General features: G+C 39.4%; 1 protein-coding gene across 1 annotated transcript; it reads left to right on the top strand.

The window, feature by feature from the left end:
* Positions 1-1,869: 1,869 nt before the first annotated feature.
* LOC139903546 (uncharacterized) lies at positions 1,870-2,430 on the top strand. Its single transcript, XM_071885816.1, has 2 exons — positions 1,870-2,212; positions 2,258-2,430. Exons 1-2 carry the CDS (start codon positions 1,870-1,872, stop codon positions 2,428-2,430), a joined length of 516 nt encoding a protein of 171 aa, XP_071741917.1.
* Positions 2,431-13,793: the final 11,363 nt, after the last annotated feature.

Genomic DNA, 13,793 nt, shown 5'->3' with positions numbered 1-13,793 from the left:
CAATAATAAAATAAGTTTTATGAAACCGGGCCCACATATGCCGTAATACGAGTTTCGTACAAAAGTATAAGTTTCAACCGAATTAGTTTAAATTCCAAACAACACTGGAGCATGATGTTTGGGGGTTAAACTACCCAATTCTCGGTCAAACTTTGAAAGCTAATACATCCAAAAGCGTCCCCTAACAAACAAAGCGGGATCTCTAATCTAATCGAATGCCCTTACCCTTATCCACGCCAGAGCCTATAAAAGGTAAACAACGAGAGGGTAAGCAAAGCTTAGTGAATTCAATGATTATACCCGTACATATATAATATACCTACTTGCAAACACTTACACACATACCGTATATATGCTAGCAACACAATTAGCTTATCATCTCAAATACAAGCTATTAACCTCCAATACCACAAGCTAGCAATACAATAGCATATATATAATTCGTACAATATAATATGCTTACGGTACAACATAATAATCATGGTTAACCAATAGCACGAGGAATGGTACTCGAATTTCCCATCGGTGTTCATAACAACCATTAGAGTACTTAACACGTCGTACACTAATCCCACGGGTGGCATCTTAACACGTCGATACTTCACCCCGAGTGGTGTCTTAACACATCGACACTTCACTCTTCATATTACTTAAGGTGGCAGCTTAACACGTCGATACTTCACCTCGAGTGGTGTCTTAAACATCGACACTTCACTCTTCATCTTACCTTGGGTGGCATCTTAACACGTCGATACTTCACCCCGAGTGGTGTCTTAACACATCGACACTTCACTCATTATCTTTCATGCAGTGGTGTCTTAGCACATAGACACTTCACTCGTCATGTGAACGTGGTGTCTTAGCACATCGACACTTCACATTTCACGCTACACAAATAAATACATTATATACCTACGCATATAATTATTCCACTCACCTTAACGATTCAGTGACGGTTTTATACTTTCGCAAGCTTCAAGGAAATGTACCACTACCACCAAAACATAGCTAGAGAGGAGATGAACAACCTTAGAACTCAAGCTAAGACCCAAAACTAGCTCCTCCTTCCTTTGCTTGAGCTTTCTCACACAAGAATCTCACTCTCTCTCTAAAATTGAAGTGGAAAGGATAATGTTGTTGGAATTGGAGTGAATGCTACTCCAATATCTGATATACTGTCCTTAAACTCGTCCACAAGTGAAATTATCAAAGAGCCCTTAAAAATATCTCAATAAATGAAACAGAATCCGGCTACAGTAAAGGGTGCGCGGCGCGCTCCCTTAGGTGTGCGCGGCGCGCACGAGGTGCTGGGCAGTTTCTGACTTCTGTTTAATTATACAACAATACCCACACTCTATGTATCATATTTACACTGTTGTACAATGATGATTAGGGTCTTACAACATTCCAGAGTGAAAATGGGAACATATCACCATGGATTTTGTGACAAAACTACCCAGAACCCTTAAAGTAAATGACATGATTTGGGTAATAGTGGACCGTTTAACCAAAAGTGCGCATTTTCTAGCTACTAGTGAAACAGCATTGTTGACCAAATTAGCTCGGTTGTTCCTAAATGAAATAGTATCACGACATGGGATACCGTTGTCTATTGTGTCAGATAGAGATTCAAGATTTGTGTCTAGTTTCTGGAATTGTCTAAAAGAGAATTTGGGTACTCGTGTCAACCTTAGTACAACTTATCATCCTCAGACTAATGGTCAAAGTGAACGAACTATTCGGACTTTAGAGGATATGTTAAGGGCTTGTGTGTTAGAATATGGTGGATCGTGGGATTATAATCTACCATTGATCGAATTTACTTACAACAATTCCTATCATTCAAGTATTGGCTTGCCGCCTTATGAAATGTTGTATGGTAGAAAGTGTCGAACTCCGTCGTGTTGGTTAGAGGCAGGTGAGAAACAATTTGCAAATCCAGAAATTGTGCAGCAGACTGCAAAAAAAATGGCTATCGCGCTTGAAAAGTTGAAAGCTGCTAGAGATCAACAAAAGATGTATGCAGATCCTCGTCGACGACCAGAGACATTTAATGTGGGTGAACATGTGTATTTAAAAGCATCACCGTGGAAAGGTGTAATTCGGTTTGACAAACGAGAAAAACTAGCTCCAAGGTACATTGGTCCTTTTAGAATCTGTCAAATGCTAAACGATCAAACTGTAGTGTTAGATCTTCCTCCAGAGTTAGCAGGTATTCATGACACGTTCAACTTTTGATATATTCATAAGTGTAAAGTGGACGACGAAAGTAAAATTCTTCCACTACAAGATCTGAAAGGAGATTCTAGTAAGAAATTGGTGGAAAAACCAGTGAGGATCATCGACAGAAAAGTGACTAAGTTGCGCAAGAAGCAGATCTCCATGGTGCTTATGGAATGGAAGCATAGTTTAGGCACCAATCTGACATAGGAGATCGAGGAGTTGATGACCTCTAGATACCCTCATCTATTTAACTGTGATCAGATTCTGAGGACAAAATCTTCTTAAGGGGGTATATTTATAACAGCCTAGCTTTGAGCCTAGTGGTAATGACCTATTTTAATAATTATGTGTTTTATAATTATTGTGTATGGGATAATGTGCGTTTTGTGAGAAGGGTCATAGAACATATTTCCTTTTGTGAATTAGACTTAGAGTGAATAAGTTATTAAATATTTTGGGTTTCAGATAACTGATAAATACCCGTGTGTTAGACGAATGTGTTAACTATGTGTGAAGAAACCTGATATATATATATATATATATATATATATATATATATATATATATATATATATATATATATATATAATACACACGTACGTTACTATCCTTGCCATTTTTAGCAAGTCTCAAACCCTAAACACTCTCTACTCTTTAAATCTCTATAATTATCAAGTGTAAGTTAAAGATTAAATCTTGGTGTGTCTAATCCTTTGTGATTTCAGAATCAAAACAAGGTAAGTACCTTTAATTTTGATGAACTGAAATGGGTTTTAAATGGGTTTGGTTGAATTGGGTATAAAGTGATTATATCTTGCTATGTATGTGTTTGGTATGCTTGTTTGAGGTTAGAAATAGATTATATATGTGTTATATAGTGTTATTGAGCCTTTGGATTGATCAAAACAAGCAGTTGTCGAGTTTTAGGTGTAAAAAACTCAAAAACAGTAACCTGATGCAGTTCTTCAGCATCCGTACGAGTGACAGCTCAACCATGGGGTTTGAGCACACTTTTTAGGGTGCAATCACGCGGTTGAGGGCTCAATCGTACGGTTGAGGGCTCAACCACGCGGTTGAGCATTGGTCAGCTTTTGGTAAAATTGAAAATGTCGTAACTTTCAAACCGTAACTCCGTTTTTGACAAATAAACTATCGTTGGAATCGTCTTGAGGTCTACTTTTCAATGATAAGGTTTTAAAACACTAAATCATATTTTGGATTGGGTGTAAAAATCTCGAATTGCAGCTCTGCTGCTATTCTTGCTCAACCATGCGATTGAGGCACTCACCCGTACGAGTGAAATGTCCATTCGTGCGAGTGAGACACTAAACCGTTTGAGTGAGTTTAAAATTCACTCGTACAAGTGATAGGTTAGTCGTGCGAGTGAGGATACTCACCTGTACGATTGAGCTAGTCAGTCGCACGAGTGAGACCATATCCGTGCGAGTGATAGTGCTTGTATGTTTGGGCCAAGTGAAATTTTGGCCCATTTACTGTTTTACTGTGTTTATTTATTCTGATGTGTAACCTAATTGAAAAGTGTACTAACTAGAGAAATGATATTCTCAGGTGATAAACGGAAAGGTGAAGGCTCGGTGATATAAGATGACTGAGTACTTGTGCTTCCAGGTGAGTGGGATTATCTTTATGGATGTGATTATACAGTGACAAGTGTAGTGATATGTGCCATGCTTATGATTAGACTGTCTAATGAGTCTGTGACCAGTGTAGTGACTATATGTGATTATGTGCGCACCAGTGCTAACGTCCCAGTGTTTTTGGGCGTAAGAGGTCAACCCTATTTACCTTAGCGTCGGGTAATAGTGTTGGGCCCGTGAATTACTTATTGGTGGTATAGTGTGAATGAAGAGTATGTCACGTCTGGAAGACTATACCAGTGATTCAGTAATGTGGGGCTATCGGTAGATTCTAGCTTGATCAGCTATGGGTTGCCAATCGTCTTGTGTTCGGCTTTAAGTAATTAGTGACCAGTGCCTTTAAGCTGTGCTTGATGCTTGTAATGATGTCCACCTAGATATTTCCATTCACTTAGCGTTATGCTAATTCTCCCACAGTGTTTTGCCTTGCAGGTGTGTATTAGCAGCTTTTGGTGGGTATTGCCGGGCCGCTGCAGATGTTTGACACAGTGTCACTCTGATGTTTTTGTAATTAACAATATATTTGAATTGTTTGTAGTAATAACGTAACACCAGTGGTTTGTGTAATCATATATTTATGCATATAATATATGATATGTAAATTAATAAGTCTTCTGCTATGAGTGTCTTTGTAAAAAAATGTGTGTAAAAAGTACGGTGTTACAGGAAATCTAATAATTCAATAAATAGATGGAAATAACTTATAGATTGACATGTGGCAGGAATAAAAGGGGAGTTGACATGTGACAGGAATTAATCAGGAGTTGACACGTATGATTGTTAGAATGCGCTTTATATAAAGTCAGCAAAATGGAAGTGGAAACAAAAAAAGTTTGTGACTTTTCAAGTGAGGATGATGTTGGAAAAAATGAAAAATTAAATTGCAGCTATCATGAGTTTTCATGTGATGACAATGTTGGAAAAAGTGAATATATAAATGGGAGCATTCGTGACTTTTCATCCCGATTTACTCCTAACAATACCGAGTCGTGTGTGGATGAATCTCTTGGGCCAAGCCTAAACAATGTGAATTGTAATAGTCTAAACATCGCAAGTTCAACATCTACCATGGTAGCTCATTTTCGTTTTAAAGAGAGAAAAGTTCATCCATTAATTAAAAGCCATTTCATTAAACATGTTTGGGGAAGAAAAAATTTGAAGCGTAGCAGATGTCGGGATAAACGTCGATGGTATGAGAGGTATATGATCGATGATGAGATGAAAGATTTAGGAGAGGATGATGATGAAGTTGATTGTTGCTCATGTTGCCCATCCTGCTCATCCTCGGGCTCGGAAACATAAATTCATTGTTTAGTCGTGATGTTTCATTATTCCCTATATGTTTGTGGTTCTTGTATGTGGTTTTTTGTCTGGATCATTGGATCTTTAACAGTTGGGCTAGGAGTTTGAGGGTTCCTTCAGTATTCTCGTGTTAGGTGTGTTCGAGTTTTTGTTTGTTTTTGTACTTGTCGTGTTTTGTCTAGCTTCTTGCTAGTTTGTTTCGTTTATTTTTTTTTATTTAATATACTTGCCTTTAAAAAAAATATTTTATATATATAATATAATTTATGTAAATTTAAATGTTGGCATGTTACAAGATTTAGAGGTGGATTATTAGGCATGTCAACTAACCGATGCAGTTTGAAACTATATTTTCTAATAATATATAGTAACATTTTAAAAAGATAATGACTGACGTACACGACTTTTATATGCACTTAACTTAATTAAGGGTTAAGACATAGTTAGAAGTTTATCTTAGTTTTCAAATAATATATACTAGCATTTAATAAGTTTGGTGGTAAAACATGTGAATTTCGCTTTTCTTTTCTCTATTTTTCTACTCAAATCTAGTGGCAATGAAAGTTTTCTTCCTTACCAAAATGGAAATAATAAACATATATATGAATGATAAATTAATTATTAACCTTCTGGATATAGTTCATGAATATATTTCTTTTTTTTTTTAAAGCATAAAATTTTATTAATATCTCAAAATTATATATACATATATCTAACAGACAAAAATGATGAATAGTAAAGGGGCATTTTCGTCATTTCACGTGAATAGTACGAAGGGTATTTTTGTCATTTCACCTTTTTTCTTTCTCACCAATTTACATGGCATTCGCACGGTATTAACAAACGTAGAGATACCGAGCTAGAATCATATGCTACGCTAGTATAAACAAAACACGAAACCTCTTATACTAATTACAATAAAAACATTTGTGGATTATTTAACCAATCATGCCATTCGATTTTCTTTGCTTTACATCTCTTCGCAATCCATTCATAGCTCTTGACTTGAATCTCACTAAGCACGACCGGAGGTGACCAACTTGAATTCTTGAAAACCCTTTGATTCCTATTTTTCCAAATGAGATAACTACTTGTCCATTCCACCGCTTGCCAAAATTTACTAACCAAATCGGAGCAATACAATGGATTAAAACCGCAAAGAAGATTTCCAAAAGAAAGATTGACCGAACCGGACCCCCACCAAGATAGAACATTTTCTCAAATAACATCAACATGCTTGCACTCAAATAAGGAATGTTTGACCTTTTCAATATCATTATCACAAAGATGACAAAGAACGGAGTGTAGATCAATACCACTGTTATCAAGTTCAAACAAAACGGGTAGTCTTTCTCGCTTTGCCCTCCACACGAAAACGCCCAATTTTTTTTTAACAAGGTTGTTTTTCATAGTAGCCAACGCATTCGCTCTTGACGGATAAAGTTTAGTCATTATATGTTTTGTTAGCTTTTGAGTAGAAAAATTACCGCACCCACTTAGTTTCCAAAACCAAGAATGTAAGACCCTAATCTTCATTGTACAGCAGAGTATATAGAGTACATAAAGTGTGGGAATGATTGTGCAGTTAAACAGAAGTCAGAGAGCAATCTGAGCTTAGTGTGCGCCGCGCACACCAAAGGGAGCGCGCCGCGCACTCCCTACTGTAGCCGGGTTTTTGCTGTTTTAATGAAGTATTTTGATGGGCAATTTGGTAATTTCACTTGTGAACGAGTTAAAGGCCAGTTGGTCAGTTGTGGAGTATCATTAACTCCATTATCAACAACCTTATCCCCTTTACTTAAATTTTAGAGTGAGAGTGTGATTCTTGAGTGAGAAAGCTTAAATCTAAGGGGAGGAAGTTGTTCTCGGACCAAAGTGCGGGTATTAAAGTTGTTCATCCCCTCTCTAGCTCCGTTGTGGTTGTAGTGGTATGTTCTAACTTTAATTTCCTTACTTTGATTTTGTGTAAGGGTTAGGATTTGGGTAAATGAAGAACATAAAACCCATATTTGGTGATTTTGGGTGTTCTTGGGTAAGATGGAGTCATGAAGACTCATTGGTAACTAACCTAGGGTTTCAAAGTGGTAATTGATGTTTATGAGTCCTAATTGGTTAGTTAATTACTAGCACACCTAGTTAATTAGTAAATGGGTGTTAGATAGGTTAGTAGATAACCCGAAATGGGTGTGTTGACTTTAAATTAGTCAAAGGGCTAATGATTGACCTAATTGGGAAATATGGGTATGAAATACCCTAATTGTGTAATGGTTAGTGTTGTTGGACCTTAATCACTAGCTTTTAAGTGATTAATGATGGTCTTGACCCTTAAAGGGCGGTTTTGGTGAAAATGGGGCATTTAATGCATTTAAGTCATTAAATGCACATGAGTGAAGTGTTGGTATTTAGTCCAACAAGTTTGTTTGTTGATCGAGTACTTATATTATTAGGTACCTTGCTTTGAAGCTTGTGGAGGTATAAATCGTCACCAAATCGTTAAGGTGAGTGGAATGATTATATGCATATGTATGTAATGTATTTATTTGTATGCTATGGTATGAACCAAAGAGCCGGTAGTGCCATAGTATGTGCGAGCGTGCTATGATGTGAACCAAAGAGCCGGTAGCGTCATAGTACGTATGTTATAGTGTGAACCAAAGAGCCGGTAGCGCTATAGCACGATTTGTTAGGGTGTGAACCAAAGAGCCGGTAGCACCTTAGCGTTGTTAGAGTGTGAACCAAAGAGCTGGTAGCACTCTAGCGTGAGTATGACTCGAGTTGTGATGTGAACCAAAGAGCCGGTAGCATCATGACAAATGCGTATGGTGTGAACCAAAGAGCCGGTAGCACCATGATGCGAGAATGGTTAACCATGGTTGTGTATTTTGTTTTGTAGCATATTATATTATGTCGATTATATGTTATTGATTACGCTAGTAGCGATTTGTTGGAGATTATTAGCTTTGTACTTGAGATGGTATGCTAATTGTATTGCTAGCGTGTATGCGGTATATGTGTAAGTGATTGCAAGTAGGTATGTTATATATATATGGGTATAATTATTGCATTCACTAAGCTTTGCTTACCCTCTCGTTGTTTATCTTTTTATAGGCTCCGGCGTCGACAAAGGTAAGGGCCTTCGATTGGATTAGAGATCCCGCTTGTTGTTTAGGGGACGCTTTTGGGATGTGATAGCTTTTGGAGTATGACCAAGATATGGGTAGTTTAACCCCAAACACCATGCTCATAGTGTCGTTTGGAATTTAAACTAGTGTGGTCGAAACTCGAACTTTCGTATGAAACTCGTAAAACGGCCGATGTGGGCCCCGTTTTGTAAAACTCATTTTATGTTTGAATCGTATGAGTTTTCATATTAGGACATGTTGTGAAAAGCGTTTCGTATAAATATGTCGGGAAGTGGGAGATCTTTATTCGAAAAATTGAAAATTCGGACAGAACTGAAAATAGGCCTGTGCGCGCCGCGCACCCTGAGGTGGTGCGCGTGGCGCACTTCCCTGTAAAAAAACTTATTTTATGCGTGTTCGATTATATATTGGGTTGGGTCGTTACAAGTGGTATCAGAGTATGGTCTAAGGGATTTAGGCGACTTGAGATAGGTGCCTAGACTTAGATTTATTTGTGTATGCGCTTTACGCGGGACTTGTAGGAGACGGGTCGGACCGGGAGTTGATTAGTGCTTAGGTTTATGTGAACTAACCTTGCGCTAATTGTTTTGTGTTGTGTTAGTAATCATCAAGCAAGATAGACGTTGTACTAGCAAGTTAATGCGACGTGCTCGCGTAACAATGATTAGCTACCATTGTTACGAGTTCAAATCGTGTCAAACAAGCGATGTACGATGATTGTTGAGCAAGATGGGGTAGTGTGGTGTATATGTATATACATATGTGTTAAGTTTTCTCGTTAGTTGCTTAACCTTTTCCGTTTTATAGTATGAAGATGAGAAACGGACCCGAGACCAATGAAGGGGGTTCGAGCGAGGATGCTGAGTTTATGGCCAAGGTTGAGGCCATTATGCAAAGGCGTCATGAGGCCTTCTTAGAGGATGTTAAGAAGATGTTCTTGGATTCGATTGACGAGCAAGTAGTCAATCTAGTCAAGGAACAAGTTAAGATTGTTCTTAAAGAGGATAATGCGGGAAGACGAGACTTCCACTATAAAAACTTCAAAGACGCTCAACCTCCCACCTTTGAAGGTGAACGAGACCCTCTAAAGAGTGCTCGATGGATCTCCGATATGGAGGGGGCTTTCCGTACTAGTGAGTGCCCTCTCGATAAAAAGACGAGGTTTGGTAGTAGCATGATGAGGGGTGATGCCAAGTTGTGGTGGGATGCGAAAATCCGACTTTATGGCGAAGAACAAAGTATGAGTTTAATGTGGGACGAGTTTAAAGAGGAATTTTTCAGGGAGTACCGAAATTCGACTGATCTTTCAAAGCTTAAGGACGAGTTACGTACTTTAAGGCAAGGGTCAATGGATTTGAACACTCTCAAGTCCACTTTCTTATCAAAGACCCAATTTTGCCTGGAGTATGACTGGAACGATCACATGTTGAAAGAAGATTTCTACCGAACCTTGAATGATAACTATCAAGAAAGGATTAGTAGGAATTCGGCGAAGACTTTTGATGAGCTATTTGATATCGCTAAGGGTTTTGAGTCGCTTGCTCCAAGAAAGAGTGACTTCACCTTTGGCAAACGAAAATTTGAAGCTACTAGCCACTCGAACAAGAAGAACAAGAGTGTGACTGAGAGCGTCGGTAGTGCGAAAAAGGGGGCTTCTAAGAGTTTTGGGCCCACGTGCTACAATTGTGGTCGATAAGGGCACTTGGCCCGTGATTGTACGAACTCATCTTCCAACAAAATCATTTGTTTTAATTGTAACAAAGAGGGGCACAAGAGGCCGGAGTGTCCCGAATTGCGCAACGATAATGTTAAGCGATTAGAGAAGGCGGCGGGTACGGCTAGGGGTCGAAATTATTTGATGGCCAATGAGGAGGCCAAGCAATCTAGCGATGTTGTCTCAGGTACTTTCATGGTTAATTCAAATCCGGCAAGGATACTCTTTGATAGTGGTGCAAACTTGTCGTTTGTGTCACCAAAATTTGTGCGTAAACTTAATAAACCGTTAGCTAAGTTAAGTCGTCCGGTAGAAGTTGAAATAGCGGATGGCAAGACGGTGCTAGTGGTTGATGTGTGTAAAAATTGTAATGTTGTGTTTGGTGTCGAAAACTTTAAAAGCGACCTCATCCCGATGACTTTGGGTGATTTTGATATCGTTGTTGGTATGGATTGGCTCGATCATAATAGAGCCGATATTGCATGCCATGAAAAATCTATTTGAGTGAAGACCCCTAGTGGGGGAGAGTTAATTATTCATGGCGATAAACGAAGAAGACTTGTGCCGATATGCACTTTTGCACGGGCACGTCATTTTCTGGTTGGTGGTGGCATGGCTTTTCTTGCCCATGTTGTTGATACTCATGATGAGCCACCACCCATTCGTGAAATTCTGGTGGTGAATGAATTTGAAGACGTTTTTCCGGATGAGTTACCGGGTGTTCCGGCGGAAAGACAAGTTGAATTTCGCATTGAGTTGGTTCCGGGGGCTACCCCCATTGCTAAAACTCCTTATCGTTTAGAACCAACAGAAATGCAAGAGTTGTTAAATCAAACCCAAGAGTTGCTTGAGAAGGGTTTCATTCGACTGAGTGCTTCGCCATGGGGCGCTCCGGTTTTATTTGTGAAGAAGAAGGATGGTAGTATGCGGATGTGCATCGATTACCGGGAGTTGAATAAAGTGACGATCAAAAATCGTTATCCATTGCCTAGGATTGACGATTTGTTCGACCAACTCCAAGGTGCAACGTATTTCTCTAAAATCGACCTACGGTCCAGCTATCACCAAATGCGGGTCCGTGAGGAAGACATCGAGAAAACGGCTTTTCAAACGCGTTATGGGCATTTTGAATTCGTAGTTATGCCTTTTGGTCTTACGAATGCACCGGCGGCATTCATGGATCTTATGAACCGAGTGTGCCAACCTATGTTGGATAAGTCGGTAATTGTGTTCATTGACGACATACTTGTCTATTCGAAGAGTATGAAGGAACATGAACATCATTTGCGTAGTGTGTTAAAGATGTTGCGGAAGGAGAAGTTGTATGCTAAATTCTCCAAATGTGAATTTTGGCTAAGGAAAGTTCAGTTCCTTGGCCACATTGTGAACGAAAATGGTATTCAAGTAGATCCAAGGAAGATAGAGACGGTAAAGAGTTGGGGACGACCGACTACGCCTACGGAAATCCGAAGTTTTCTCGGATTGGCCGGTTATTATCGTCGTTTTATCCAAGACTTTTCTAAGATCGCTTCTCCATCGACGAAGTTAACGAGAAAGAATGCGAGTTTTAATTGGGAGAACGAGCAAGAAATTGCTTTTCGATTGTTAAAAGAGAAGTTATGTCAAGCTCCGGTGTTAGTGTTGCCGGAAGGTGTGGAAGACATGAAGGTTTATTGTGATGCTTCTTTAAATGGGCTCGGATGTGTTCTAATGCAAACAGGTAAAGTCATCGCTTATGCCTCTCGACAATTAAAGGAACACGAGACAAGATATCCGACTCATGATCTTGAGTTGGCGGCAGTTGTTCATGCGTTGAAAATTTGGCGCCATTACTTGTATGGTGTCAAGTGTACAATTTATTCGGATCACAAGAGTTTGAAACATCTTTTTGATCAAAGAGATTTGAATTATCGTCAACGTAGATGGATGGATGTGGTGAAAGACTACGTTTGTAAGATACTTTATCATCCGGGCAAGGCGAATGTGGTCGCGGATGCGTTAAGTCGAAAGAGTCATCACCCAGTGTTACGATTGGGATTGTTACGTATGATTATTACTAACGATTTTCTTGAAAAACTTGGTGTGATTCAAATTGAAGCTTACGTTCACAACAAGCATGCGGAACGAATTGTGGGGCAATCGGAATTTATTACTATAGGTTCGCGTGGTTTGTTGTCTTTTCAAGGAAGAGTGTGGGTGCCTAAGATGGGGGATTATCGACGAGTGCTACTTGATGAAGCACATAAGTCAAAGTATTCCATTCATCCGGGCGCGACGAAAATGTATCTTAATTTGAGAAAAGATTATTGGTGGCCGGGCATGAAACGTGATGTTGTAAAGTATGTTGAGCAATGCGTCACGTGTTTGCAAGTTAAGGCCGAGCACCAAAAGCCGTATGGTAAGTTACAACCGTTAGAATCCCGAAATGGAAATGGGAGCACATTACCATGGATTTCATCACAAAGTTACCTAAAACGGTGAGAACCCAATTTGATTCGATTTGGGTGATAGTTGATCGATTGACGAAAAGTGCCTTGTTTCTTCCCATTCGGGAAGCAATATCATCAGAGACTTTGGCTAAATTGTTTATCAAAGAGGTAGTCGCTCGACATAGGGTTCCTATATCTATTATTTCGGATCGAGATACTCGTTTTACATCTCGATTTTGGGAAAAGTTTCATGAGGATATGGGTACACAATTGAAATTAAGCACGGCGTATCATCCTCAAACGGACGGTCAAACCGAACGTACGAATCAAACATTGGAGGACATGTTGCGGGCGTGTATTATTGATTTCGGTGGTAGTTGGGATGAGCACTTACCTTTGGTGGAATTCTCGTACAATAATAGTTATCATACTAGTATCGGGATGCCACCTTACGAGATGCTTTATGGGCGGAGGTGTCGAACTCCGATTTGTTGGGGTGAAATTGGCCAAAAGGAAATCGGGAGTACCCATTTGGTCTTAGAAATGAATAGCAAGATTGATATGATTCGGGATCATTTGAAAAAGGCTCAAGATAGACAAAAGTCGTATGCCGACAAACGTAGGCGAATGATCGAATTTCAAGAAGGTGACATGGTGATGCTTAAGGTTTCGCCATGGAAAGGTGTTATTCGGTTTCGAAAACGGGGAAAGTTAGCTCCTCGGTTTATTGGGCCATTTAAGGTTTTAGCTCGTGTTGGTGAAGTCGCGTATCGTTTGGAATTATCCGAAGAGCTTGCGGGGATTCATAATACATTTCATGTTTCCCATCTCCGTAAGTGTCTTGCGAATGATTCATCATGGGTGTCGTTAGACGAAATTGAGCTAAACAATAAGTTAGAGTATATTGAGGAGCCAATTGCCATACTCGATGAGAAGGTCAAAAGGTTGAGGCATAAAGAGGTTAGGAATTTTAAAGTTCAATGGCGTCGTAGTAAGGGTTCCGAGTTTACTTGGGAGCCCGAATAATTCGTGTTGGTTTATCTTTCCTCTTGTCATGCGGCTTGGATTTCGAGGACGCGCTCCGATTCAAGTGGGGGAGAGTTGTAAGACCCTAATCTTCATTGTACAGCAGAGTATATAGAGTACATAAAGTGTGGGAATGATTGTGCAGTTAAACAGAAGTCAGAGAGCAATCTGAGCTTAGTGCGCGCCGCGCACACCAAAGGGAGCGCACCGCGCACTCCCTACTGTAGCAGGGTTTTTGCTGTTTTAATGAGATATTTTGATGGGCAATTTGGTAATTTCACTTGTGGACGAGTTAAAG

The sequence above is a fragment of the Rutidosis leptorrhynchoides genome, chromosome 1 (genome assembly GCF_046630445.1).
Source record: "Rutidosis leptorrhynchoides isolate AG116_Rl617_1_P2 chromosome 1, CSIRO_AGI_Rlap_v1, whole genome shotgun sequence".
Taxonomy (NCBI): domain Eukaryota; kingdom Viridiplantae; phylum Streptophyta; class Magnoliopsida; order Asterales; family Asteraceae; genus Rutidosis; species Rutidosis leptorrhynchoides.
This window is presented reverse-complemented; position numbering and strand designations above follow the sequence as displayed.

What these genes read in the sequence shown, in the direction of transcription:
- LOC139903546 (XM_071885816.1), top strand. Translation starts at nt 1,870, where the DNA reads ATGTTGTATGGTAGAAAGTGTCGAACTCCGTCGTGTTGGTTAGAGGCA. An exon ending in TCTTCCTCCAGAGTTAGCAG is followed by an intron (nt 2,213 to 2,257) that starts GTATTCATGACA and finishes ATAAGTGTAAAG; the next exon opens with TGGACGACGAAAGTAAAATT.